At 39.5% G+C, this 24,718-nt stretch overlaps 1 protein-coding gene and 1 long non-coding RNA gene across 2 annotated transcripts in view; one reads left to right on the top strand and one right to left on the bottom strand.

The window, feature by feature from the left end:
* The window catches only part of LOC133526944 (titin-like), a 137,202-nt gene that overhangs the window by 94,833 nt on the left and 17,651 nt on the right, over positions 1-24,718 (bottom strand). The window contains 13 exon segments of the mRNA XM_061863842.1: positions 14-1,421; positions 1,554-1,748; positions 1,838-4,341; positions 4,795-5,046; positions 5,135-5,935; positions 6,167-6,562; positions 6,648-7,046; positions 7,271-7,672; positions 8,169-8,312; positions 9,431-11,287; positions 11,801-13,165; positions 13,438-13,667; positions 13,750-15,412. Of these exon segments, the coding sequence (XP_061719826.1) occupies positions 14-1,421; positions 1,554-1,748; positions 1,838-4,341; positions 4,795-5,046; positions 5,135-5,935; positions 6,167-6,562; positions 6,648-7,046; positions 7,271-7,672; positions 8,169-8,312; positions 9,431-11,287; positions 11,801-13,165; positions 13,438-13,667; positions 13,750-15,412 (11,616 nt within the window).
* Positions 1-24,718, top strand: part of LOC133528175 (uncharacterized) — a 123,242-nt gene that overhangs the window by 93,723 nt on the left and 4,801 nt on the right. The window lies entirely within an intron of this gene.

The raw sequence follows: 24,718 nt of genomic DNA, 5'->3' as shown, positions 1-24,718 counted from the left end.
TAGGTATACTTACGTTTGCATGAAACAGTGCCCTTTGTGAAGTCTTCACCGAAATCATTAACAGCTCTGCACATATACTCTCCAGAATCTTCAGCATAAACATATAAAATGTCAAGCGATACAAATCCCATGTCGTACACGGTGCGGTATCTGTGGCCACTAGGTAACAGTTTACCATTGCGGTACCATTCAATCCTTAGTTTTGGATCTTCTTTGGGCTCTACGCGGCATTCAAATCGTACACCTTCAGATTCTTCCACGGTATGACTTTGGATCTGAGTAATGAATTTAGGCGGAGAGCTGACGACAGGCTCTTCTTTGGGAACATCACTCACGCGACCTTTCTCGAGCTCTTTGATTTTCTCGCCACTCATGCCTTGTGGTAACTGCGACTCTAAAACAATATCGCGTTTGGCGCTGCATGTAATTCTTGCAGTAGTGGTGGCAGAGCCCCACCTGTTAGTGGCACGGCAAGTATATTCACCAGCATCACGTGCGTAGATATAATCTATATCTAGAGCAATAAAACCAAAATCATTTAGCATGTGTACGCGAGAGCCAGTTGCAAATGGCCTGCCGTTGTGGAACCAGTCAATTCTCATTGTTGGGTCCCCGACAGGTTCTACGCGGCAGTCAAAGTGGATCGGTCCACCCTCAGGAACATCGACGTTGTCCTTAATTTCCACAGTGAATCGCGGTGGGTTTGGTTTTTCGTCTTCGGACATAATCTCCTCACGCTTGTGCAAAGTTTCTTCAAGTCTTTGAATACTCTCAGTGCCTGATTTGAAGTGAGATGGCAGTTGAGGTTCAAGAACAATGCCTTGTCTGCCCTTGACTTGCAGTTTACATGAGACGGTGGCCTCACCGTGACGGTTTGTAGCCTTGCAAGTATATAAGCCAGCATCTCTCTGATAAACTCCGCCAACTTCCAGAATGACAAAACCGAAGTCGTTGATGGTCTTTACTCTAGACCCTGTCAATAACGGTTTTCCGTTATGGAACCATTCCACTCTCATACTAGAATCATTAATTGGTACCAAGCGACATTCAAAGTGAGCTGAAGAATTCTCAGTCAAAATGAGATCGGAAGGAGTGGTTATGAATTCCGGCGGGTTTCCGCTCTCCACTTCAGGTGTCATCGAGTCTACTGTGCCAGTGTATCCTTCGAGCACTGCTATCTTATCAATAGTCCCTTCCATGCCCTTGGGCAATTGCGATTCGAGGATAATATTGCGCTTGCCTTGCACCTTCATAGTAGCCGTAGTTACAGCTTCGCCATAGTTGTTGTAAGCTCGGCACAAATATTCACCAGAGTCTTCTGGATAAGTGGGTGAGATTTCTAGGATAACAAATCCGAAATCACAGAACGTCCTGAACCTCGAGCCAGCCTTTAATGATTTACCGTTCCAGTACCATTCAACCTAGTAAAAACGTAAAAAATGTTAAATAAAAGGCATTAAATAATTTTAAATATGCAATGCTTGCTACAGACAAAAGGAAGTAAATGATGGAGTTTAAAACCGAAAACGGGGGTATGGGTATAGAATACTTACTTTAAGGTTAGGATCATCAGTTGGCGTAAGGCGGGCCTCAAAGTGAGCGTTTTCTCCTTCTCGCAGGTTTTCGATATTAGACAGAGGTACAGTAAAAACGGGAGCCTTTCCTCTTTCCTCCTGAACATCGGTATCCTTCCTTCGTATCATCGAGTCTTCCAATGTTTGTAACTTTTCCAAACCACCTTCCATGCCCTAAAAGATAAAGATGAAGTTAAGACAAATCTAATCAACTTTTATCAATATAAGAAGTTATATAATGTGCATGCATTTAAATGACTCACCCGCGGGAGTTGCGAGTCCAAGATCAAGTTCTCTTTTGATGTGCATTTGAGCGTAGCCTTAGTTGAATCACGGCCCAATTTGTTGGTCGCGACACACTCGTACACACCAGAATTTTCTTCGTAGCAGTATAATATATCCAATATAACGATGCCAAAGTCATGGAATGTTCTATACCTATGTCCATGGGGAAGTTTCTTGCCGTTGTAAAACCATTCAACTTTAAGGTCTGGGTCATCAACAGGTACCAATCTCGCTTCGAAGTGAGCACTCTGGCCTTCTACCAGTTTAGTTACGTCCTGAATTTGTGTGAGGAACTTCGGTGGCTCAGCAGACGGAGTGGACGGCGCTTGTTGCTGCGCGCCGTGCAAATTCTCCAACTCTCTAATTTTCGCTAGTGAATCAGGTTGCAAGCTCTCCAAGTAAACTCCGCTTCTACTGTAGCAACTTATTGAAGCTTTGGTAAAGTCCTCGCCATATTTGTTGTAAGCACGGCAAACGTATTCTCCAGCATCGTGGTTTTGCGTGTACGCTATGTCCATCACGACAAAACCGAAATCAGAAACTGTCTTGATCCTTGTAGAATGACGCAAAAGTTGACCATTGTGATACCATTCAATCTTCATGTCGGGATCGTCGACAGGTATTACCGTACATTCAAAATGAGCCGATTGCCCGTCTTTCAAGCCCTCGACATTTTGAATGTGAGTAGTAAATCTCGGTTTTTGTCCCTTACTCTTATCTACGCACTCCAGTTTAACACTGATTTCAGCTTGTCCCCACTTGTTAGTAGCACGGCAGGAGTATGTACCAGAGTCAGTAGTCTTAGTACCTAAAATTTCAAGAACACACATACCAAAAGCGTATACGGTTCTGATACGGTGACTCGCTTCAATTGTTTTTCCATTGTAGAACCATTCGATGACCATCGTTTGGTCACCAGTCGGTATCAGTGAAGCCTCATAATGGGCAATCTGTCCCTCGCTAATATCTACTATATCTTGGAATACCGTTGTGAATTCAGGAGCCCTTCCAGTATCGTCATCAGGCTTCTGACCAGGTTCCCTTCGAAGAGAATCCTCAAGGTTTTGAATCTTTTCTAGTCCTTCAGTACCCTTTGGATGTTGCGTTCCTTCAATGAGGTTAGTCTTGCTGGTACAGAAAACTGTCGATGAGGTAAATGCTTCACCTTTTTTGTTGAAAGCCTTACATGTGTAAATACCACTGTCTCTTTCATACACATCAATTAAATCTAATGTCACAAATCCGAAATCACTAGTTAGTTTGAACCGCGAGGCCTGTTGTAATGCTTTACCATTGAAATACCATTCAATTTTCAGATTAGGGTCATTCTTCGGTTCAACTTGACCCTCAAGGTGAAGTGATTGACCCTCGACTAATTGATGCTCAGCAGCCACAGGGACGACCCACTCGGGCTTAGGATAGTCTGCATCAGGTACGGAGGATCGTCTACCCCTTGCTTGTCTGGCCTCTTCGGCCTGTTCTACGGCTTCCAAACCAGATTTGCCCTGAGGATGCTGTGTATCAAGGTAAATATGTTTATCTCCCGTACACCTCAAAGAACCAGATGTAGTAGCTGAACCCTTGCTATTGGTAGCCTTGCAAGTATAGATTCCAGAATCTTCTTCGTACGTGTGTGTGACGTCTAACGACACATAACTGAAGTCATGTGTTGCCTTGTATCTGGTACCTGAAGGAAGTGGTTTATTGTTGAAGAACCATTCAATCTTTAGTGTAGGATCTCTAGATGGCTCAACATTGCATTCGAAGTGAATGTTATCACCTTCTTTGCAAACGATATTATTTAAATGCGAGATAAACACTGGAATCTCGTAAGTTGGCTCAGGAGATTCTGGTTTGGCAGCCTTAGGTTGCTCCAAGGCCCCAATCCTATCCAATGATTCAGGATGAAGGGTTTCTCCAAGGAGCCAGTGACGGTCTTCAATTTTAATTGATGACGTAGAAACGGCCTCTCCCATTAGATTTGTTGCTTTGCATGTGTAAATACCTGAATCATCGATTCTAATACCATTAATGGACAGTGTCACTAGTCCAAAGTCAAATGTGCTCCTGATTCTCGAGCCTGTTGTTAAAGAAATTCCATTTTTAAACCATTCTATCCTTAAGTTCGGGTCGGTGCGGGGTTCGACCTGAGCTTCCAGGTACACATGTTGACCTTCAACGAGTTTGTCGTAACTCTTTAAGTGAGTAGTAAAGATCGGCGCTTGTTGAACACCGGAGTCAATAAACATTTCAGGAACCTTATTCATTGCAGCTTCTTTAAGTTGAATCTGTTCCCAAGATTCTGGACGCATTGCTTGGTCAACAATAGTAGACTTCGTTTTAACTTTTAGTGACGTCGACGACACTGTGCTACCCGCTCTATTGATAGCTTTGCACATGTACAAACCAGCGTCTGCCGCGATAACAGAATTGATGTCCAGAGTTACAAAACCAAAGTCATGCGTTGTACGGAATCTCGATCCTGTAAAAAAACCATAGTACACTATGAGTAAACATCACTTTACACAACAGCGAACTAAGGGTGATTTCGGGGTCGTGGAGCAAGAGGACTATACATCGTACAGAATTCAAAGATGAGCCTAATGATGTTGCTAATTATTTATTATCACCAATAATGGTGATTATTTTTCAGATGACCAGTAGAAAAAAACATTTTTGTATACAATTTGGTCAACCTACCCAACGTGACGTCTTGTCGCTTTCCATACAGCGTATGTCAAAAGTCATAGAGTGACCATGATTACTTAGTATAAGATTAATTTTATTTAAAAATAAGAAAAAAATCACTAATTATATTTTAATCAAATACTACCATATGATAATGTGGATCATTTACAGAGTCAGAAAAAGTGGTTCTGGATCACGACCCAGAAATCACCCCGTATATGCGAATATTGTTAAAACAAGTAATTACCCATTTTAAGCTCAACACCATTGATGTACCACTCAAATCGAAGGCTAGGATCGCCTACTGGTACCACGCGCGCTTCGTAGTGAGCATGCTGTCCTTCCCACAATTCCGAAGGCCCTGTGAGAACTTGAGTAAAAATGGGCTTTTCAAACTCTCTCTCAGGTTCATCAGGTCTTCTCTGTGAAGGCTCTTCAAGGCGTTGAATCTTCTTCATACCCTCGGGATGTTGAGTTTCCATTTGGATGGCTGCCTTGGCTATAAATGTAAATAGTTGCTAGGTTTAGAAATCTGAATAACTTATACATAAATTAATAAACATTGTTTTGTTAAGTATTAGTCTTACTCTTAATTTTCATGGCAGCAGTTGTAACTGCCTCTCCTAATAGGTTCGAGGCTCTGCACATGTACACGCCTTCATCTTCGTCACGCACGTGAGTAATAGTCATTGATACGTAACCAAAATCGTGGGTCTTAGTAATCCTGGAGCTATCTTCGATGAGCTTCTCGTTTCTGAACCATTCGACCTTAAGAGTCGGGTCCCCGACTGGGATAAGGCGGCAGTCAAAGTGTGCTGTTTGTCCTTCTTGTATGTTATCAATGTTTTGAAGTGGCTGAGTAAATACGGGTCTTTGCCTTGTGACCGGTTCTGGAATTTCAGGCCGCTTGAACGGCTCCACAGATTCTAGTTCCCGGATCTTTTCCAGACCCTCGGGACGTTGTGATTCCATTATAATACTGCCTTTTGCGGTTACTGTCATGGATATGGCGGACGTGCACTGTCCGAGAGCGTTAATTGCTTTCACAGAATATTCACCCGCATCTTCTGGCACACAGTGCTGAATATCCAAGGACACATAACCAAAATCAAAAGTGATATGGAACCGTGAGGCAGATTGCAGGGCTTTACCATTGTGATAAAATTCAATACGCAAGTTAGGATCATGAATAGGCTCAACCTGGCATTCGAAATGCGCAGTCTGGCCTTCATATACATGAGTTGTTCCTCTAAGTTCAGTGACGAACCTAGGTATACTGATCGTCGGCTCTTCGATTTCCATCCTAGTGTGATGACCTTGTGCCTCTAATTGCCTTATCTTTTCAAGGCCATTAGGATGTTGAGTATCCAAGATGATACTTCTGTGACCTGTAACGATTATTTATTAACCCCCTTATTCATAAACGTCTACTAAAGTTGACGTGCCGCTAATAATCGTTTGTCCCTTTCCGACGTATTGGTATGATGGAAAGGGATAAACGATTATTAGCGGCTTGTCAACTTAGTAGACGTTTCCGAATAAGGGGGTAAGTATCTTTTACCTTTTTATAGCACATTAAAGTTATACTAGGCTATAAACGCATACATATATAAACATACCTGCAACCTTCATAGTACAAGTATTAACCGCTTCACCCAGCTTGTTGGTAGCTTTGCACATGTAAGTGCCAGAGTCTTCAGAATAGGTATAAAGAATATCTAAAGCGACATAACCAAAGTCATGAGTCGTTCTATATCTGTGACCAGCTCTAATCTTTTTACCGTTAAGGAACCACTCGATTTCCAAATCGGGGTCGTTAATTGGCTCAACTCTACATTCAAAGTGAGCCCTATCTCCTTCTTTCAAATTTTCAAGACTAGTTAGAGCCGTAAGGAACACCGGTCGTTGACCAGGTTTGTCCTCTTCAACTGCTTTTGGTCTCTCAAACCGTTCAAGTTCCTGTATTTTTTTCAACCTTTGCTCATCCAAGGTATCAAGGTAAAGACCAGCTTTAGCTAGAAAGAAGAAAGTTAAGTAAGCCGTGTACAGAATAAAGCTTAAGTGAGAAGAATTATAATTTATAAACCTAATGTAACTTACCATCAACTTTTACCGAGCTCGTAGTGACTGCTTCACCGACGGCATTTGTAGCCTTGCACATATAAGTGCCAGTGTCTTCGGAATAAGCGTAAAGAACATCAAGTGCGACATAACCAAAATCGTACGTAGTCTTGAATCTGTGGCCCTGTGCGACCGGCCTGCCGTTGCAATACCACTCTACACGCATGGTTGGATCGTTCACTGGTGTAAGTGTTGCTTCCAGGTGGACTGGGTGGCCCTCGGCCACGTGAGTATTTTTGAGCGGTTTGCCAAATTGAGGCTTCTCAGCCACAAAGCTCTCATCGCGGACGATGCGCTTGTTTCTGCTGTCGTCCTCGAGATATTGTATCTTCTCTAGTGCGCTTTCGTGTTGTGTGTCTCTGATTATAGATTCCTTAGCTGCAAGTAAATGGTAACAAAGGTATAATACTCGTATTTATTTATTTATTTATTTGATCATTAAGATTTTATATTAGGATATGAAGTCATCAATCGATGTACAAGTGTGAGCGTTTACTTATATAATTGAAAGCGTCTTTACAAAGATATTTCTGTGTATTTTATAACACTTGATTTCCTTCTATGTTCTTTAGGGAAGTAACTTATGTGTGCAATATACTTACATTGAACGCTTAACTTGATTGAAGAAGTAGCTTGGCCCAAGTTATTGATGACTTTGCATGTGTACTCGCCAGAATCTTCACCGTATACTTGAAGGATGTCAAGAGCTGCGAAACCAAAATCATACGAAGTGCGGTAGCGATGACCACTCTGAAGGACCTTGCCGTTGAAGTACCATTCTACGCGCATGTTCGGGTCTGGGTATGGCTCGATCCTACACTCATAATGAGCGCTTTGGCCCTCAACTAGCTTTGAAGGTCCATTAAGTTGAGTAACGAATCTAGGCGCCTGGTTGATAGCAATATCAACTTCCTCTCTGCGCTGGTAACGGGTTGCGCCTTCCAGTTGTTGAATCTTTTCTAAGGCACTTTCGTGCTGTGATTCAAATTGGAGTGATGCTTTGGCTGTAAAAGTAATTACAATTGATAACTTAGTATTATTGTCAGATAAAGCGGTGAAGGCCGAGTGGATACACCGTCCGACTTTTAATCCGGAGATCGCGGATTCAAATCCTGGCTCGACCAATGAGTTTTCGGGACTTATGTACGAAATATCCTTTGATACTAGCTTTTCGTCACCGAAAGGAAAACATCGTGAGGAAACCTGTATACATCGGCGAAGAAATTCAAAGGTGTATGTGAAGTCCCTAATCCACATTGGGCTAGCGTGGGGACTATAGCCGAAGCCCTGTCGCGCATGAGAGGAAAGCCTCCTCTGTCCAGCAATGGGACGTATATATAGGCTAAATTATTTTAAGTCAATTAAAAATATATCAATGTTGTTAAATTTGATCAATGTAATGTAATGTTGTCAAGTTAGATATTTGAAATAAGAAACGAACGTTATTTATTTCAAAGAAAGCAACTTTGCTAGTAAAATGAACAAGTGTGTAATACTTACATTGTACGAACAAGGTCGAGGATGTCACAGCCTCACCCTGCTCATTTATAGCCCGGCAAGTGTAAGTTCCAGAGTCCTCAGGGTTAACGTATTTCATATTTAGAGCGACGTATCCGAAGTCATGCATTGTCGTCAAGCGGTTAGCTATTAACAAAAAGTAGTTAATAATATTTTGAGCCAACCGTATAGGTTATAAATAGGGTTTCTGCTTTCTCGACCTTTTTCATTTCTCGAGGCACGGGAATTCACAGCCAGGATTTCTCTAGTTTCTCGAGTATCTCGAGAAATGTTGAAAGTCTCAAAATACATGATATATTTTTTTTGCTTTATTACAAATCAGATGCATAGGAGTCGTAAGTGAGATCACTAATCATATAAATGGTATTTTTTTATTCCCATAAATTGCACTTAATAATCAAAAATTCAACAACAAACAAGAAAAACTATAAATGCAGGCGTGCGCGCCGGCGATGTAATATGCTATAGTGTATTTCTTTAGGTATTTAATGTAGACAAACCACAATATGGTGTTTTATTAGGCAAGAATATTCAAGTGAATTAATTCAACTCGATGTGACAAACTTACAGAAGATTTACTAATAGGAATATATCGGGATGATTTGATTTATTAATAGTAAATTAGTTCTGTAATATTTGTCAGTAATTCGTCTTTTAGCATTAGAAATAAGATATGCGATCTAATCTCTGCGTGTCTTTTCATTGAAAAACACGTTTGAAAAATAAGTTGAGGCAAATATGTAACAATTATAAATCATATACGATTACTTACATTTTTTCAAAGCGTTTTTAATAAAAGACGCGTCTACATTGTTCCCCTTTTTCTAATGCTAAAGGAAGCATAGTAATTAACCTTAAACGAGACGAATTCTTTAGACATTTGAGGATAGTAGTTCAAATGTTACATATGTAATATGAAAATCTGTTGAAGCTAGAACGATAGGAGACGGATCAAGGCAGTTTATTATTTGGTTGGTTAAGTAATAAATGTTTTAAGTACCTGAAGATATATAAAAAAAAATTGTTTACATTTATTTAACCACCTAAAGAAATACACTATAGACACATCACGTGTTATACGTGTGTTTTCTTTTTACTATAACAAGAGATTTATTTGTCAAGTTCTCGAGGCGTTGAGTTTTTTTCCGCCTAGGTGTAGGACGAATTTCTCAAGATTTCCCGCCTCGAGAATTCTCGAGCAGAAACCCTAGTAATAAATTACTTTTATACTTATAAATACTTACAAGCTTCGATAGGGACCCCATTGCGCAACCATTCAACTCGAAGTTTAGGGTCACCTACAGGAATAAGTCTAGCTTCAAAGTGTGCGGCCTGGTTTTCGGCTACCTTAATATCTTTCATAGGCATTGTAAATACCGGTGCCTGAGTTATAAATTCATCTTGGGCACTGTGCCTCTGGTATCTTGATGTATCTTCTAGCTGGTTAAGCCTGCCCAGAGCTCCTTCATGCTGTGACTCCAAATAAATAGATTTCTTGGAATGTACAATAGCAATTCCAGAGGTAACGGCTTCACCCAATGCATTAATGGCTCTGCAAGTGTAAGTTCCAGAGTCCTCTGGTAAACAAGACATGATGTCGAGAGCAACAAATCCGAAGTTATTGGTCTCCGTAAACCTGGATCCACTCTTAAGAGGCCGGTTGTTATGGTACCATTCAACTTTCATGGTAGAGTCAGAAACTGGAATCAATCTACACTCGAAATGTGCACGCTGACCTTCCTTGATTTCAATATTCTTCAGCGATGTTGTGAAAATTGGTGCCTGGGTTGTAATTTCATCGACCATGTCTGATCTGTGATATTTAGTTCGGTCTTCTAGATGCTGAATCTGTTCTAGGCCAGCTTCGTTTTGTGTACCCCTAATAATGTCAGCTGTTCCACGGCAAGAAAGCCTACAGCTGACTTCGTCGGTTCCGACATGATTAACTGCTCTGCAGGTGTATACTCCGGAGTCTTCTGCAATTAAGTCAATGATATCCAAGGCTACATAACCGAAGTCGTGAATTGGTCTGAATCTGTGTCCAATAGTCACGGGTTGACCATTCTTAAACCATTCCACTTTCAGATTAGGGTCAGTTACAGGTTCCAATTTACACTCGAAGTGAACATGATGCCCTTCTACGACATTTTCTATTGATTTGGGCTTAGTCACAAAATGTGGCTTGATATTAATAGTCTCGTCAACCATTTCGGACTTCTTATAACGAGAAGCATCTTCGAGGTACTGAATCTTCTCGAGGCCTGATGGATGCTGCGATTCAACAATAAGGTCTTTCTTTGCTATAACGCGTAAAGCACAAGAAGTTACAGCTTCGCCGAGCTGGTTTGTTGCTTGGCAAGTGTAAACTCCGGAATCTTCAGGGTACACGCTTAAGAGATCAAGAGCTACATAATCGAATTCATAAGCTGGTCTAAATCTGTGGCCAGTCTTAATCGGTCTGCCATTGCAGAACCAATCAACTCTCATGGTCGGGTCGCCAACTGGTTGCAATCGACATTCCAGATGTACGTTTGTTCCCTCAATGGTTTCGATGTTGTGCAGGGATCTTGAAAATTGTGGTGCCTGCATTACTGTTATATCTTCTTGAACTTGCCTACTTCTGCGCGCTGCATCCTCGAGCATTTGAATTTGTTCGACAGCTTGTTCATTCTGAGTCTCAGTCAGAATATCTGATCTTTCAATGACTCGTACCATCGCTGAGGTGTGAGCTGAACCTAAGTGGTTGACTGCTCTAACTGTATATTCACCGGTGTCAGTAGATGTAGCGTGAATAATGTCCAATGCCACAAAACCAAAGTCATAATAAGTCCTAAATCTGGAACCAACGGTCACAGCCCTTCCATTATGGAACCATTCGACTCTCATTGTTGGATCACCCATAGGTTCCAATCTGCACTCGAGATGAATATTTTTTCCTTCTGATACAGGCGCTGGGTCTGATAGGGGCTGTACGAAAATGGGTTTCGACTTTGAAATTTCTTCAATTTGATACATTGGTTCCACAAATTTTGACTCTTCAAGATGGCGTGTTTTTTCATATAGGCCACGATGAATACTAGATGTATCAATACTGGACCGCGCTGTAATACAAAAGTGGGTTTTTTAGTTCAAATAATAAAAAAATGCGTGAGTTTCGTGGAACACTTTGTTGGAACGAAGTATCATATTGTTGATAAACGTATTATATTATTGATTAACAGATATAAAAAAAAAAAACTGAATCACACGAATCAGTTTTGAAATGCAACTTATAGGCAGGGTGAACAACCAAACATAAGAAAACATTACACATTATTGAAACTGATACACTTAGTTCGTGCTTGACATTCGCTTAGTCAACCAAAAATATGAATATTACCATGTCTGGGGATCGAACCCGGATCGTCACTGTTATCCCCTGTTTATAAGCACTATAGGATATACGTATAAGTCGGGTAAATTAGGTTACTTATTCTCGAGAGTGAATTTAAATAAAAGAGGGCCGTGGCGGAAAAATCTTATACTTTTCTCGCCTAATCCCCCCATCCGCCAACCCTTCGATAAGGAACTTCGTTCTAATAATAGCAAAGTAAACAAAATTACGGAATACTTACTTTCTACCACCATTGAAGTGCTCAACTGAGCTTCTCCAGCAGCGTTGCGAGCTACAACAGTGTACGTTCCGGAATCTTCAGCTCGAACGCTGGATATATCTAACGCAACGTATCCGAAGTCATGGTAAGTCTGAGTACGGTTAGCTTGCTTGATTTGCTTTCCATTGAAATACCATTCTACAGACATAGTCAAGTCGCTCTGAGGCTCTACTCTCGCTTCGAAATGGGCACTTTGCCCTTCTACAATTTTATTTGTGCCTTTCAAAGGTCCGAGGAAGCGAGGTTTCTGTGCTACTCTCACTTCTTCTTCAGATCGCTTGGTGTATCTGCTTGTATCCTCAAGATGTTGAATCTTCTCGAGACCTCCTGGGTGTTGCGATTCCGCAATAATATCTTTCTTGGTTACAATAGTGCAGTGGGCACTAGTTGTTGCCTGTCCGAGCGCATTGTAGGCTCGGCAGGTGTAATGACCAGCATCATGTACAGTTACTGACTTAATTGTCAGTGCTACATATCCAAAGTTGAAGAATGTCGTTATTCTTGAACTAGCTTCCACAGGACGTCCGTCTTTTAACCATTCTACTTTCAAGGTAGAGTCGCCCACCGGCTCGAGACGAGCCTCAAAATGGGCAAATCCACCTTCCTTAACGTTAAGCTGATCTTTAATAGGTGTTTTGAATTCTGGTCGTTGTGTACTTTCAGGTACTTCTTGATAATATTTAACATGTTGCTGTTGCTGATATGCTTCTAATTGTTCTGTTTTTTCTATGTAGCGTCTTTGCTCTGGTATGCCGAGATCTGAAGTGACCGTGCTCCTTGCTGCTACTTTGATGGACGCGGTGCTGACGGCTTCGCCCAGTTTGTTTACAGCTCTCACTGTGTACGAACCTGCATCTTCAGCCCGTAGGTGCATGATGTTAAGGGAGACGTAACCGAAGTTGAAGATTGACGTGATTCGCGAGCTGGCTGTAATCGGACGACCATCTTTGTACCACTCCACTCGCATGTGCGGGTCGCTGACCGGCGTCAATTGAGCTTCAAAGTGAGCGTTTCTACCTTCTTGGAGTTCACCAAGTTCTTGCAAAGGCCTAATAAATTGAGGCCTCTGTGAAATATTTTCTTCAACCGACTCTTGGTGCTGATATCTAGAGTAATCTTCTAATTGTTGAATGTATTGAAGACTTTCCGGGTGTTGGCTAGTTCTTTCAATAGTTGCTCTAGGTGTCACTTGCAATATTGCTTTAGTCTCGGCCATACCGGTTGCACTAACAGCTCGGCATGTGTATTCTCCACTATCTTGAATGTTAAGACTGAGCATATCTAGAGAAATGTATCCAAACCTGAATATTGATGTAAATCTTGAACCTGGAACAATATTATTATGTATTAAGAAATGGGACATCAATAAACGAAACAGAAGTAGTAAATTGATATGACAGTACATACGGATGCCGTACAAACAAACAGTACAAACGTTGTAGAATACAGGTGCAAATAGATAATTTGCAACTAGTGTCGATTTAAAACACTCCTTATGGTCGTGTTTTAATTTATTACCGCTCGTTGAGAATTTCCTACTTTTCGCAATTTAATTTCTCATTCACAAATTATATCGAAAAAGCCTATCGCATACTTACTAGCTTCGATACTTTGTCCATTTCTCAACCACTCTATCTTCATCGTTGGGTCGCCAACCGGTTCTATCCTCGTTTCAAAGTGAATCTTGCCACCTTCCATCTGTGATACACTCTTCAGTGGCACGATAAACTGTGGTGGAGGATAAACTCGGTCTTCCTCACCCGGAGGAACGTAAGGTCGTGCCCTTTCCACATGCCTTAAGTAAATAATCTCCGGTCCAGGAGCAGGCCTAAAAATAAATTAATATTAGAGAAAAATTAGGCAAGTTTAAAGTTTGAGATTTTTTGATACGTTTTAATAATTTTACTTACTCTGGTTCGATTATCCTCGTTGGCCGCGGTAAGTGCAGACGCTTTTGTTCGGGCGGAGGCTCTTTCGGAACTTCCACGTAGAGCCTTGCCCGAGTGGCGGTGGAACCTGCGACGTTCTGGGCGGTGCACTGATACCATGCCGCATCCGACGCCTTGGCTCGAGGGATGTCCAGTGTCGAGGTCCCACCATCGGTATTAATTCGTAATTCTGGATTGGGTATAATCGGAACGCCGTCCTTCTGCCATGTGATCCGCGGTGTAGGTGTGCCAACTGCTCGTGCATTCAGCGCCACAGGTTCGCCTTCACGTACGCTTAGCGTGCTGAAACGCTCGACGAACTTAGGGGCTACCACTTGCTCCTTCTCGATGACGTTCAGTCGGCATTGGAAGGATGTCTCGCCGCTCTTGTTGCGGGCGACACACGTGACTACACCGCTGTCACTTCGATCGACGTTTGTAATCATAAGCGCATGATTACCTGACTCGTTTACTAATATCTTATGATTATAATCGTCTCGGATTTGTCTATCGTTAATGAACCACGTGACTTCAGGGTAAGGTCTGCCCGTGACGCGGCAATCGAATCGCGTCAGCTTCCCTTCTGTTACATCTCGATCTTGGCAGACCTTTACGAATTGCGGAGCGAGAGCTTTCTCAACTATTTCTACTCTTTCTTCAGTCTCTGTTTGCTGAGTATCCATAATATATTGTGATTTGTGATCCTGCGCGTAAGTTTCTTGTGGCGATTCTACAGCAAGGTAAGCTGATGTTACAATGCATCCATTGGGGTTTTCAGCCAATAATGTGTAGTGGCCCGAATCAGACTTTTGCGTATTCTTAACTCTAAGTGTGGTCTGGTTATGTGTAGTTACGATTTCATGTTTGTTCGAGTTAACTAGTCTCTGCCCATTTCTGAACCACGTTACCCGTGGCTTGGGGTTGCCCGACAACTGTACGTTGAACTGCGCGTCGGCACCTTCCTGAAGTTTTGAGTTTCTGGGCTTCTGAGCTATCTTTGGTGGGGCAACCGCACCTAATGTTCTATCGATTTCGGTACTTATTTGAATGTCACTTTCGCCCACATACCTTCTGGTGATAGTCTCTCTGAATGATACTTCCCTCAAAAGTCTATATTCGAACGTATCTACTTTGAAATCTTCTGAAGAGGAATAGTCAGAAGTACCGTTAGTGTAAGCCACTTTCTGTGTCTGTCGGGATTGCTCGGATGTGTATCCTTGCGTGCCGTAGGATTTGTGCTCTACGCTCTCGCTAACGTGTCGATAACTCTGCTGCTGGGAGGCCTGCTGCGCGGGCATAGCCACACCCTCAGGCTGGATATATACGGAACAGATGGCTTCGCCATACTGATTGCGCGCTGTACAAGTATACTCGCCCTCGTCGCCAGGCCCTATCTGCTTGATAAGTAACGACACATCACCTGTCTGTTCGTTGTAGCTCATACTATATTTATTACATTCTACCAATGGTGCTTTCTTTCTCGTCCATGAAACTACTGGCGTAGGATTACCCCTAAGTTTTCCTTCGAATTTTGCATTACCGCCTTGCGCAAATCTCGCATTTTTGAAGATTTGCTCGAATATCGGCGGCGAGGGCTCACCGGGTTTGCCTGAAGTGATGGCCAGCCGATCTCCAGCGCTGTCCACTGCAACAAACGAGAAATTTCTAATATTATTTTTGTCTTCGGATTTTACTACACGGTGAACAAGAAGTATGTTGATAAAGTAAATATTGATTTCGCTTTGCCTGCTCTGGCTAATTAAGTACCTATAAGTACCTAAGATGTTTACCATAATGTAATTAATTTAAGTTATCTAACAAATTACCACATTAACACAATTTAAAAATAACATATAGTAGGTTAACCTGATAGGACGGGACAATTATTAAAAAAAAAAAACACACACACCCACACAATATTAGAAAAAGGAGGTCTTGCGTAAAAAACTTACAAAAGAGCACCACTATCAGATACATAAATAATGTCGAGTTGTTATAGTTCGAATAGCAGAATTTATTAGAGACCATCCAAATCTCTATTGCCATCCAAATATCTCGCTGGTACATTGATACTTACATATATCCTAATTGTAGGTATTTTATTTTAAAATGCCTTCCAAACGCCACATTTCGCGCTTAAAAAGTCTAATGTATCGTAACATTTGTTACAGGATTTAGCAGGTGTAAAACCTTCTTATTTCAAAACAGCAAATTCAGAAGTACCTACTTAATCGAAAGCAAAAGAAAAGAATCCATATATAACAAATAACACTCGAGGTTTATTGTGAGGGAGCAAAATTCAATACTTCGTTAAGAGACTTAAACAATGAAACAATGCACATCATTTTTTGAGATAGATTTTTAAATATTTTAATCTTAGCTAGTTCATTTTCATTCCTTTTAACTGAATGCTATTTGCACTATTTAAACAAGTCAAAGGAACGAATGCGATACTACTTGAAAAGTCTCTAGGTACTAACAAGTGACCTATTTTTTGGAATTTTCTCTTAGTTGGTTGAATTCAATTCCTTTTACCTGAATGCCATATACACTATTTAAAGAAGTGTGAGGCAAATACTAATGTGATACATAAAATATGGACACTTTTGGGAATTTCCATCTGGGGCATAAAATGCTGTTTTATAGTACAAAACTAACAATAGGAAACAAAGTTCAAATTGTCTCCTGTCCCGTAGGACATAAATGAAAAATAAAAATAAAAAAACATACGTACGAAAACCGTTACCTCAAACATTTTCCGTCCGTATATTAAAACCAACAGTTTTTGTAGGTTTTCTACATGGCACGTTTAAAAAAATCTAAATTTAAGTAGTATTAATTAAATATGCCAAATTAAAATCAAAACAAGAAACGAATGAAAACAGATTTTGTTCCCATTGCTTGGAAAAAAGGTTTTTTTTAATTGTGACATCGTTTTTCTTGTGTGGTTTTAAATGTTTTAATGCATATGCCCCTATCAGAGTAGCTTGATTGTGATAAGTATTAATCGTATTTCGCTTGTCTGAAATGATACGATTGCATTCTCAAATACGCGGTATACGATACAACATTTGATTAACGCAATTAAATAATAGAATTAATAATTAATACAATATCTATATTCATAATAAGAAAACCAGTCATTATCAATATAATGTTGACTCTCCAATGATTCTCTTAGAAAAATAGCTTATTTAATTAGTATTAATCTACAGCATTTACAAGTAGTTCCGGTTTAAAGGAAGAGCACACTTCTAAGAAGCTACAATTAATATTGATTATAGTTGAAACGGGATCAAATGCTTTGGCTTGCATTGCTGGTCTTTTTAATTGGCCTAGTAATTTAAGAAATTAAATTGTGCAGGTGAAAATTTGTAGTACGTTTATACCACGGAGGTGGCAAACGAGCATACGGCCTGCCTCATGGTAAACAGTCACCACAGCCTATGGACGCCTGTAACTCCAGAGGTGTTACATGCGCGTTACGTATACTCTGATTCGGTTTTTCGAATAGTATACTTCTCAAATTAAGATAAGTATTTAAATGGTTACTTTTAAGCATCATTGGACGACAAAAAAAAAGCAAAGTATCTAAAAAAAGTATTTTTCACCACACCAACTTTTGAGTGTTCAAAACGAATGAGAAAGTTGCATTTTATCCACATGTGGGGCAAAGTAATCATTTGATTACTTTGCCCCACATGTTTTGAGCCTGAGTTGTTTTCTTATGTTAGCTGACAGAATTTACTTTTAAATGATGATTACGTTCATTTGTATTTGATTTGGTTTTTTTTTGGTATGTCATCTTTAGTATATTCCTCGCGTCATTATGGTGAAAATATTTTGTGTTTCACTCGGAGGCAAAGTTTGTGTAGCCCTCGTGTCTTGAAACCCTCGTAATGGTCAAGATTCCACTTCTCAAACCACTCGCTACTATCGTAGTTCAATTTTGGAATCTTTTGCTTGCTCGGATATCAATATTAGCACTAGCGGTTAAACAACAACTTTGCCCCCTGGTAAAACAAATACCTATGTGTAAGTTATGTCACTTTTTTTGTTAGTTGGCAATAAATGGGTCATAGGGTTAGCTCATTTCGTTGTCGAGCGCGCGCGTGAGTCACTGCGCCGGTCCGTCTCACGCGGCTATTTTGGTGCACGAAGCTCGTATCTTATTACTACAACCATTTTCGTGGACGCACTCACGTTACGAGTTGATGGATGTATTTGATTAAATATTATGAAACATTTTGAAGGGATACTTAAGTATTTGTAATTAGGCGTATGTATGTTCTATGGTACCTTCTATTAAGAACTATCGCCAATTTTAAATGTTATTTGATAAAAGTAATTCGGGTTTAATATCTCAGATGTGATAAATCTTAAAGACTATGGTCTACACACTAGTTATTTCTTGATATTTTAAGATAGAATGGATAGAGTGAAAAGTCGTCGTCCTATGATCGGTGTTTATGGGGAGTAAAAGAATAATAGAGAGCGACAGATCCGTGCAAGATCGCAGTCGATGGTCACTTCCGTCCGCCAAAAATCTGAACCGACCAGGAAGGTTTTAAGCAGGGATGGCGCAGGCCGAGTCAGTCATTCATAGTCAGATATTACAATACATATTTTTTTACCATCAGCATACTGATCATGATCGCATATACAACATAGTCTCTTGCACACAATTCGAGTAACTTTCTACTCAGTATTGCTCTAGAATCTACTGCATTACAGGTAAAATGAAATACAAAAATAGGTATATGTTTGAGCATGCGATAAACTTACTTATTTTTATTACCTTGTACTTTTTGATAATGATTTACTTGTAAAAAAAGGAATCTCTTATGTTAAGATTTTTTTAAACAATATGTTTCGTCATTAATGCTGATAGTTTTAGTAGATATGTACATTGCTAGAGTCAAACTCTGCACCGATTTAGATCACAAAGTCTTGTAGTGCCTCAATAAACGTCAAATAATATGGACAATTGGCTTTTATGGTGACACTGCCAGTTTGTCATTGCAAAGTATGCCCAGAGTTGGTTTGGTCAAGCCAGATATGGTTCTTACAAAAGCTCTGAAATATGTACAGAAACCTATTGTTAACATAAGCTCTCGCCGTACATAATATACCTAAATTACGCCGTAATGTGCCACAATAAACTACTTATAAATGGATGTATTGCCTATTATTTTTGCCAAATTCAGTTTTACGTAGCTAAGAAAAATCGAATATGACTATTTTACCATAAAGAAAATTACAAATCGGTTTAGAAATGACTTAGTTCTGAGGTAAGACACATACAAAATATTTCGATCGGAGTGACAACTTTTTCCATTTTTGAAGTCAGTTAAAAATAATACTTGACAATAATCGTAATATCGAAGTGCCATATTTGGACTCTCACGCAATAAAGCGATTGCATTAAACTTATCAATAGCAGTATAGTAAAACGATGCGTCATATTGTCATAGGACAGTTAAAAAGTTGAAGTTGAATGAACAAAGTTTTACATTGTTGGCTTATCGTATTTTTTGCATTGGCCCGGCGGGACCGGTTCTACGGGTTGAGCATTCCTGGCCGATCGTATTATACTCTTACTCTTATCCACGCTTCACGCTGGAGACTCAGCCAATACAAGTAACCAGGGTTCAAAGCCTTTATATAAAATAAAATTCTAAAGGTAAAATACGAGTAGGTACCTACAGTATTAAGTAAGTTTCTTTTCATGGAATATTCAAAACGACTGTTTTGTTTCAACCCGAATTCAGGCCACAGTTATTATTAAGGCTGTTACTATTTTAGTTTAAGTGTACATTTATTTTTAAATCCATGTCATAACTAATTTATTTGAAAGTTTTATCATATTAATACAACGCGAGAGCTCGTTCCTGGCTCGCTACCAACTGCTTCATAATGTAGGTGAGGACTTATTTTAAAATTATGAATTGGTTTCGGTTTGAAATTGTATGCATAATTTCTAAGTACCTGGGCGACCGAGCTTTGCTCGGTTATAACTATTTATTGTAATATGGTGGTGTATAGGTGATAATCTTAACTAAAAAATTTTACTAAATTAAACTTGTCTAAAACAATAACAATTAAAAAATTATATATAAACTTGAACATATATAAAAAAAACAAAAGTTAGTCACCGGGCGAGATTCGAACCCGTAACATTCGTTTAGCAGTCCGCGTCTTAACCCGCTGGACCAGATGGACAGTGGCGGGCAACACGAAATTAGCGACCATATTCTGCGTCGAAAGAAAAACGCATGAAAACTCGAAAACACGCGTTTTCCCAAACATAAGACTAATCTAGATAGATTGTATACCCCCAAAAACCCCCATATACCAAATTTCAGCGAAATCGTTAGAGCCGTTTCCGAGATCACAGAAATAAATATATAAATATATATACAAGAATTGCTCGTTTAAAGGTATAAGATAATGTACCTGTTCTATAAGGTATCATCCGTGTGATAGAGGCGATGTATGTAATTAATAGATAATAAGTATACATATAAACTTAATCTAGCAAAAACGGGAGATTGGAGAAAATTTAATACAATAGTTATTTACGATACAAGTGCGGAAAGTAGGAAAGTCGCAACGAGCGATAAATTAAAGCAAGACCGAAGGGAGTGTTTTAAATCGACACGAGTTGCGAATCATTTCTACGCACGTGTATCGTACAACGTTTTACAGTATATGCGGCCCTTTAAACTTTAGACATAGGCACGGTAAGTGCTCATTCCCGGACTAGTGCGGGAATGACCACCTGTAAAATATAAAACATTATTGATGATGACAGCAACCGCGAAATACAGGACAGGTAGCGCAGCCGTCACAGATAGTAGTAAGACTAGTCAGCAAAGTTGAAAGAATGTGTATGATAAAAGCTTATGTCAGTCCAAGGCTGATTCATTTTACGACGCCTTTTCCATCAAACCGTAAAGCGAGTAAAATTACAAATAGCTTGTTAGCTATTGCGACGCTGTGAAATGGAAACCGTTACAGTAATAATATCAACAAAAGCTTGGTGTCTTATGGATTAACTGTAAGAACGGGAGATATTATCGAGAAAGATGTCGAGTTATTGAAGGAGCAATGATCAATAATCTTACAAAATTGCACACAAGATCAGTATTATAGTACATTCGAGACCCCCGGAATTACACACAATGTTTCTCATCACACTTGCGAAGAAAAAACTAAATTTAAAGCGGAATTATTCCCAAATACGGTGACATTTCAAACATTTGTCCGCCATATTGTTAACAAATAACAATATGGCAGACGAATGTTTGACAGGTTAGGCATCGAAGGCAAATACCTATTCGGCATTCCGCCGCGATTCTAAATTATATAAAAATGTTTTAAACAGCTATTAACAAATTTTAAACATAAACAAAAACATTAAATTATTAACGGCAGTATTTCTAAAGTAAAACTCATTTACGCTACTTGATTTGTATCAATTAGAGACATAACTTAAAAAAAGTTATAACTCCCTAGGGAGTTATAGTTTTTTTTTTTCACAATCCATAACTCCCGTGGGAACATTATAGGCCTTTGTCCTTTAGTACACCTGCATGAAATAAGATCTTTTTCGAGCAAGTGTGATGAAAAACTATATGTGTGACTTGTTTTTCTTGCTTTAAATTACTATTCAAGGGCATTGTATGGGCCACCCCACACTAGCGACTCTCGAGCGTCGGCATCTAGTCGACTCTGTAGCTGCTGCTTGACGCAACGTTTTTTTCATTGCATCATTTTCCATAACGCTGACTAGACGCTGAAGTTCAAAAGACGCTAGTGTGATGTGACCCTTATGGGAAAAAATAGACCGCGAGCCAGGAACAGATTTCCAATCGCCTCCCAGGCGAAAACTCGTATAGTTATTAACGTCTCTGTATGATGAACCCGCGTGGACGCCAGCTGCCGCTCCGTTGATGGATTGAGGCAGCCACCGAAACATGTAAAAAACAAATTGAGTCATCGCCTCCAGTTTAATTGATACTTTGTCACAAGATAGTTCAGATGCTATAAATATTTAAAAATCTTCAGCCGTTTGTATCGCGTTAGCTGCCTTAGCTGGTCTCATGAACATGTAATAATAGTAAAACAAAATCATTCCACTTTGCATGTAGCATTCCATCAGGCTTTTCAAATAAACGGATTACGCTTACTTTGCGGACCTAAAGTGGTAAGGCGCGTATTTTTTACATGATACACGGTTCACCGCCTGACGGTTTTTTTTTTAAATTAAAAACCGCATCTAAACTATCATCCGACAAAGTATCAGCCGGGGGGCGATGACTGACGATATTTGCCCTTGGCCCGCGGTCTAAAAGGGTAATTTCGAAAATGACTCCCTTCTACAAAATAGTTATTTACGATACAAGTGCGAAAAATAGGAAATCCGTAACGAGTGTCGATAAATTAAAACACGACCGAAGCGAAGGGAGTACATCGTACAACGTTTTACAGTACATATGACCCTTTACATTTTCTACATAGTTATATAATGTGCTAATTTACGCACTAGTGCGGAAAAGTTGCACCATATGTACTCTAAAATAGTTTTACCTAACAGTGCTTAAGTTTTTTAAATAATGAAATGTGATTTTTTTACAGGATAGACATCTATTTTGTGTAAACAAAATAAAATAAGAATATTTTCATGCTAGTACGAGTACCTGTGCCACTTCACTGAAAAAAAATAGATAGCCGAACTGGTTTTGTAACTTTACTAAATAACTAAACTACGGTTATAAGAAAATAAACTTTGCATAAATTTACAAACTTATTTTGTAGTGTATACCCAGTACCTGAACACTGATAGCCAATCACGGTTTTGTAACATATAACACATAGTTCGCAAGTCCCAATTTTTGTGTAAACAGTAACCAAAATTTTGTTACAGTTATGCAAACATTTCTTTCAGTGTTAATGCATGCATTTGTAGGGCTTTATGACCTTCAAGCTTAGGAGTCATGCCGCTAATATTATGTAATAATATTTAAAAGAAACTATTTAACAGTTGTGGCCTAAATTATAGCCGTATAGTGTGTACTAAATTAGCTAAATAATAATTAATTAATTAATAGATTTTTATCTATCTCGGTTTTGTCATATTACGAAATTATAAGTCAAATCAGTCTGTTGAAGGTATCAATGAAATATACATTTTATTTGACATATGATGGCGCCGGTCCTGTAATACAGTATGAAAGACCGGCGGCAGGGGTATACCACACCGCACCGTGCATTCAAATTCGTTTTTTGAGGTGGGGCGAGACAAGTTTTAGGCTGACCAGTGTAACTAGACCTCGAAATCCGTAACAACTATGAGCATCAGACCACTCTTGAGTCGTTGAGACTTTAACTGGCCCGTACTACCCAGCGATTGCAATACCCCTAGCAGAGGTGTGTAACCGCAGACAACCTACTATCCGGTAGCCACGCCGGCAATTGTTTATTTTGGTCGCACGAATTTGCATTGCAATAGCAGGCATTGTAGTCGGAATACGATACAGAATAAATCCGATATGCCTTGACTGCATGTTTGTATTTTTTATAACGCAGTTATTTTAACCCTTCGAGCAATGATTATAAAGTATTTTTGACGACAATACGAATGCATGAAATCTGTATAGCGTAGCAGTTATCATCATACTCGTACTACTTTAACACCAAAAAATAGCTAAACGGGGGCTATTAGTATCATGTACATAACAAGCAAGGAGTATACCTTTGCAGCGCTTTGTACGTCTTTTTTTTGCAATAACTCAAAAACGACTGGACCGATCATATTCGCTGTAGTTTGCATTGAAAGAATTTATTAAGTTTCTGTTACACAATTTTGTTCGAATTTTTTGGACCCATTGTTCTAATGTTAGAGGGACACACACACATACATTTATTTCTTTCGGAGCGATTATTTCCGAAAATATTAACTTTTATCAAAGATGTTTTTAGAGACGCGTATCCGTTTTGAAAGATCTATCCAACGATACCCTACACTATTGGGTCAAAGCAAAAAAAAAAAACTAAAAAAACCCATATTGTATGGGAGTTACCCTAAAAAAATTGTTTGTTATTTTTTTTTTACCGTTCCGTCGCCGTGCAGGATCTAATTGATTTATGTATCCATGTCAAATTGCAACTTTCTAGCACTAACGATCACGGAGCAAAGCCGAGGACGGACGGACAGACGGACATGGCAAAATTATAAGGGTTTCTAGGTGACTACGAAACCCTAAAAAATAACCTAATGCAAATAAAAATAACAGAATAACACCTTGAAGATACATAATCAATCATCATCTATGTAACGTCCAATGGGAACATACGTAAAATCAGTTTTAAACTTTTAACGATTTCTCAAAAGTGCAATTAGAACTACACATGTGGTTTGATGTCTTTTTTTTTAATATGGGACTTAGGATCATGATTCTTTTTGTATTAGATAGCTCATTTAACGTAGATTTGGGACCTATACTTAACTCAATACCTGCCATAAGGACACTTCAAGCATGGACAGCCACATATACGAGTATTAGGTTAAACTTTCAATAATTCAACCACCTAAAATTTTTGTCCAAAACAAAGGCAATTTAAATTTTGTAAGATTGTACTGAGACTTGACTTTTTTTAGTTGCTTTACCTTTTAATTCCACCACAAGCACTAATTAACCATTTTCATAAGTTATAACACCGTTATAGCATGTAAGGAGGAGGTGCGAATACTTATCGCGGTACAACTTTGTTAAGTTAAAGGTAGTATTGTTACGAATGTCGCACTGACATATGGCTTTTTAATTTTGAAGTATAGAGTAGTAGATGCCGCGATATGCGTAGCGGCGCATACGGTCCGGCGGGCTTGACCCACTCCACCATATGGCTGCATGCTCCATGATTCATACTTCAAGATCACCACAGCCTC

Source organism: Cydia pomonella, chromosome 1 (assembly GCF_033807575.1).
Source record: "Cydia pomonella isolate Wapato2018A chromosome 1, ilCydPomo1, whole genome shotgun sequence".
Lineage (NCBI taxonomy): Eukaryota > Metazoa > Arthropoda > Insecta > Lepidoptera > Tortricidae > Cydia > Cydia pomonella.
The sequence above is the reverse complement of the archived record's forward strand: the minus strand, read 5'-3'. Positions and strand labels throughout refer to the sequence as shown.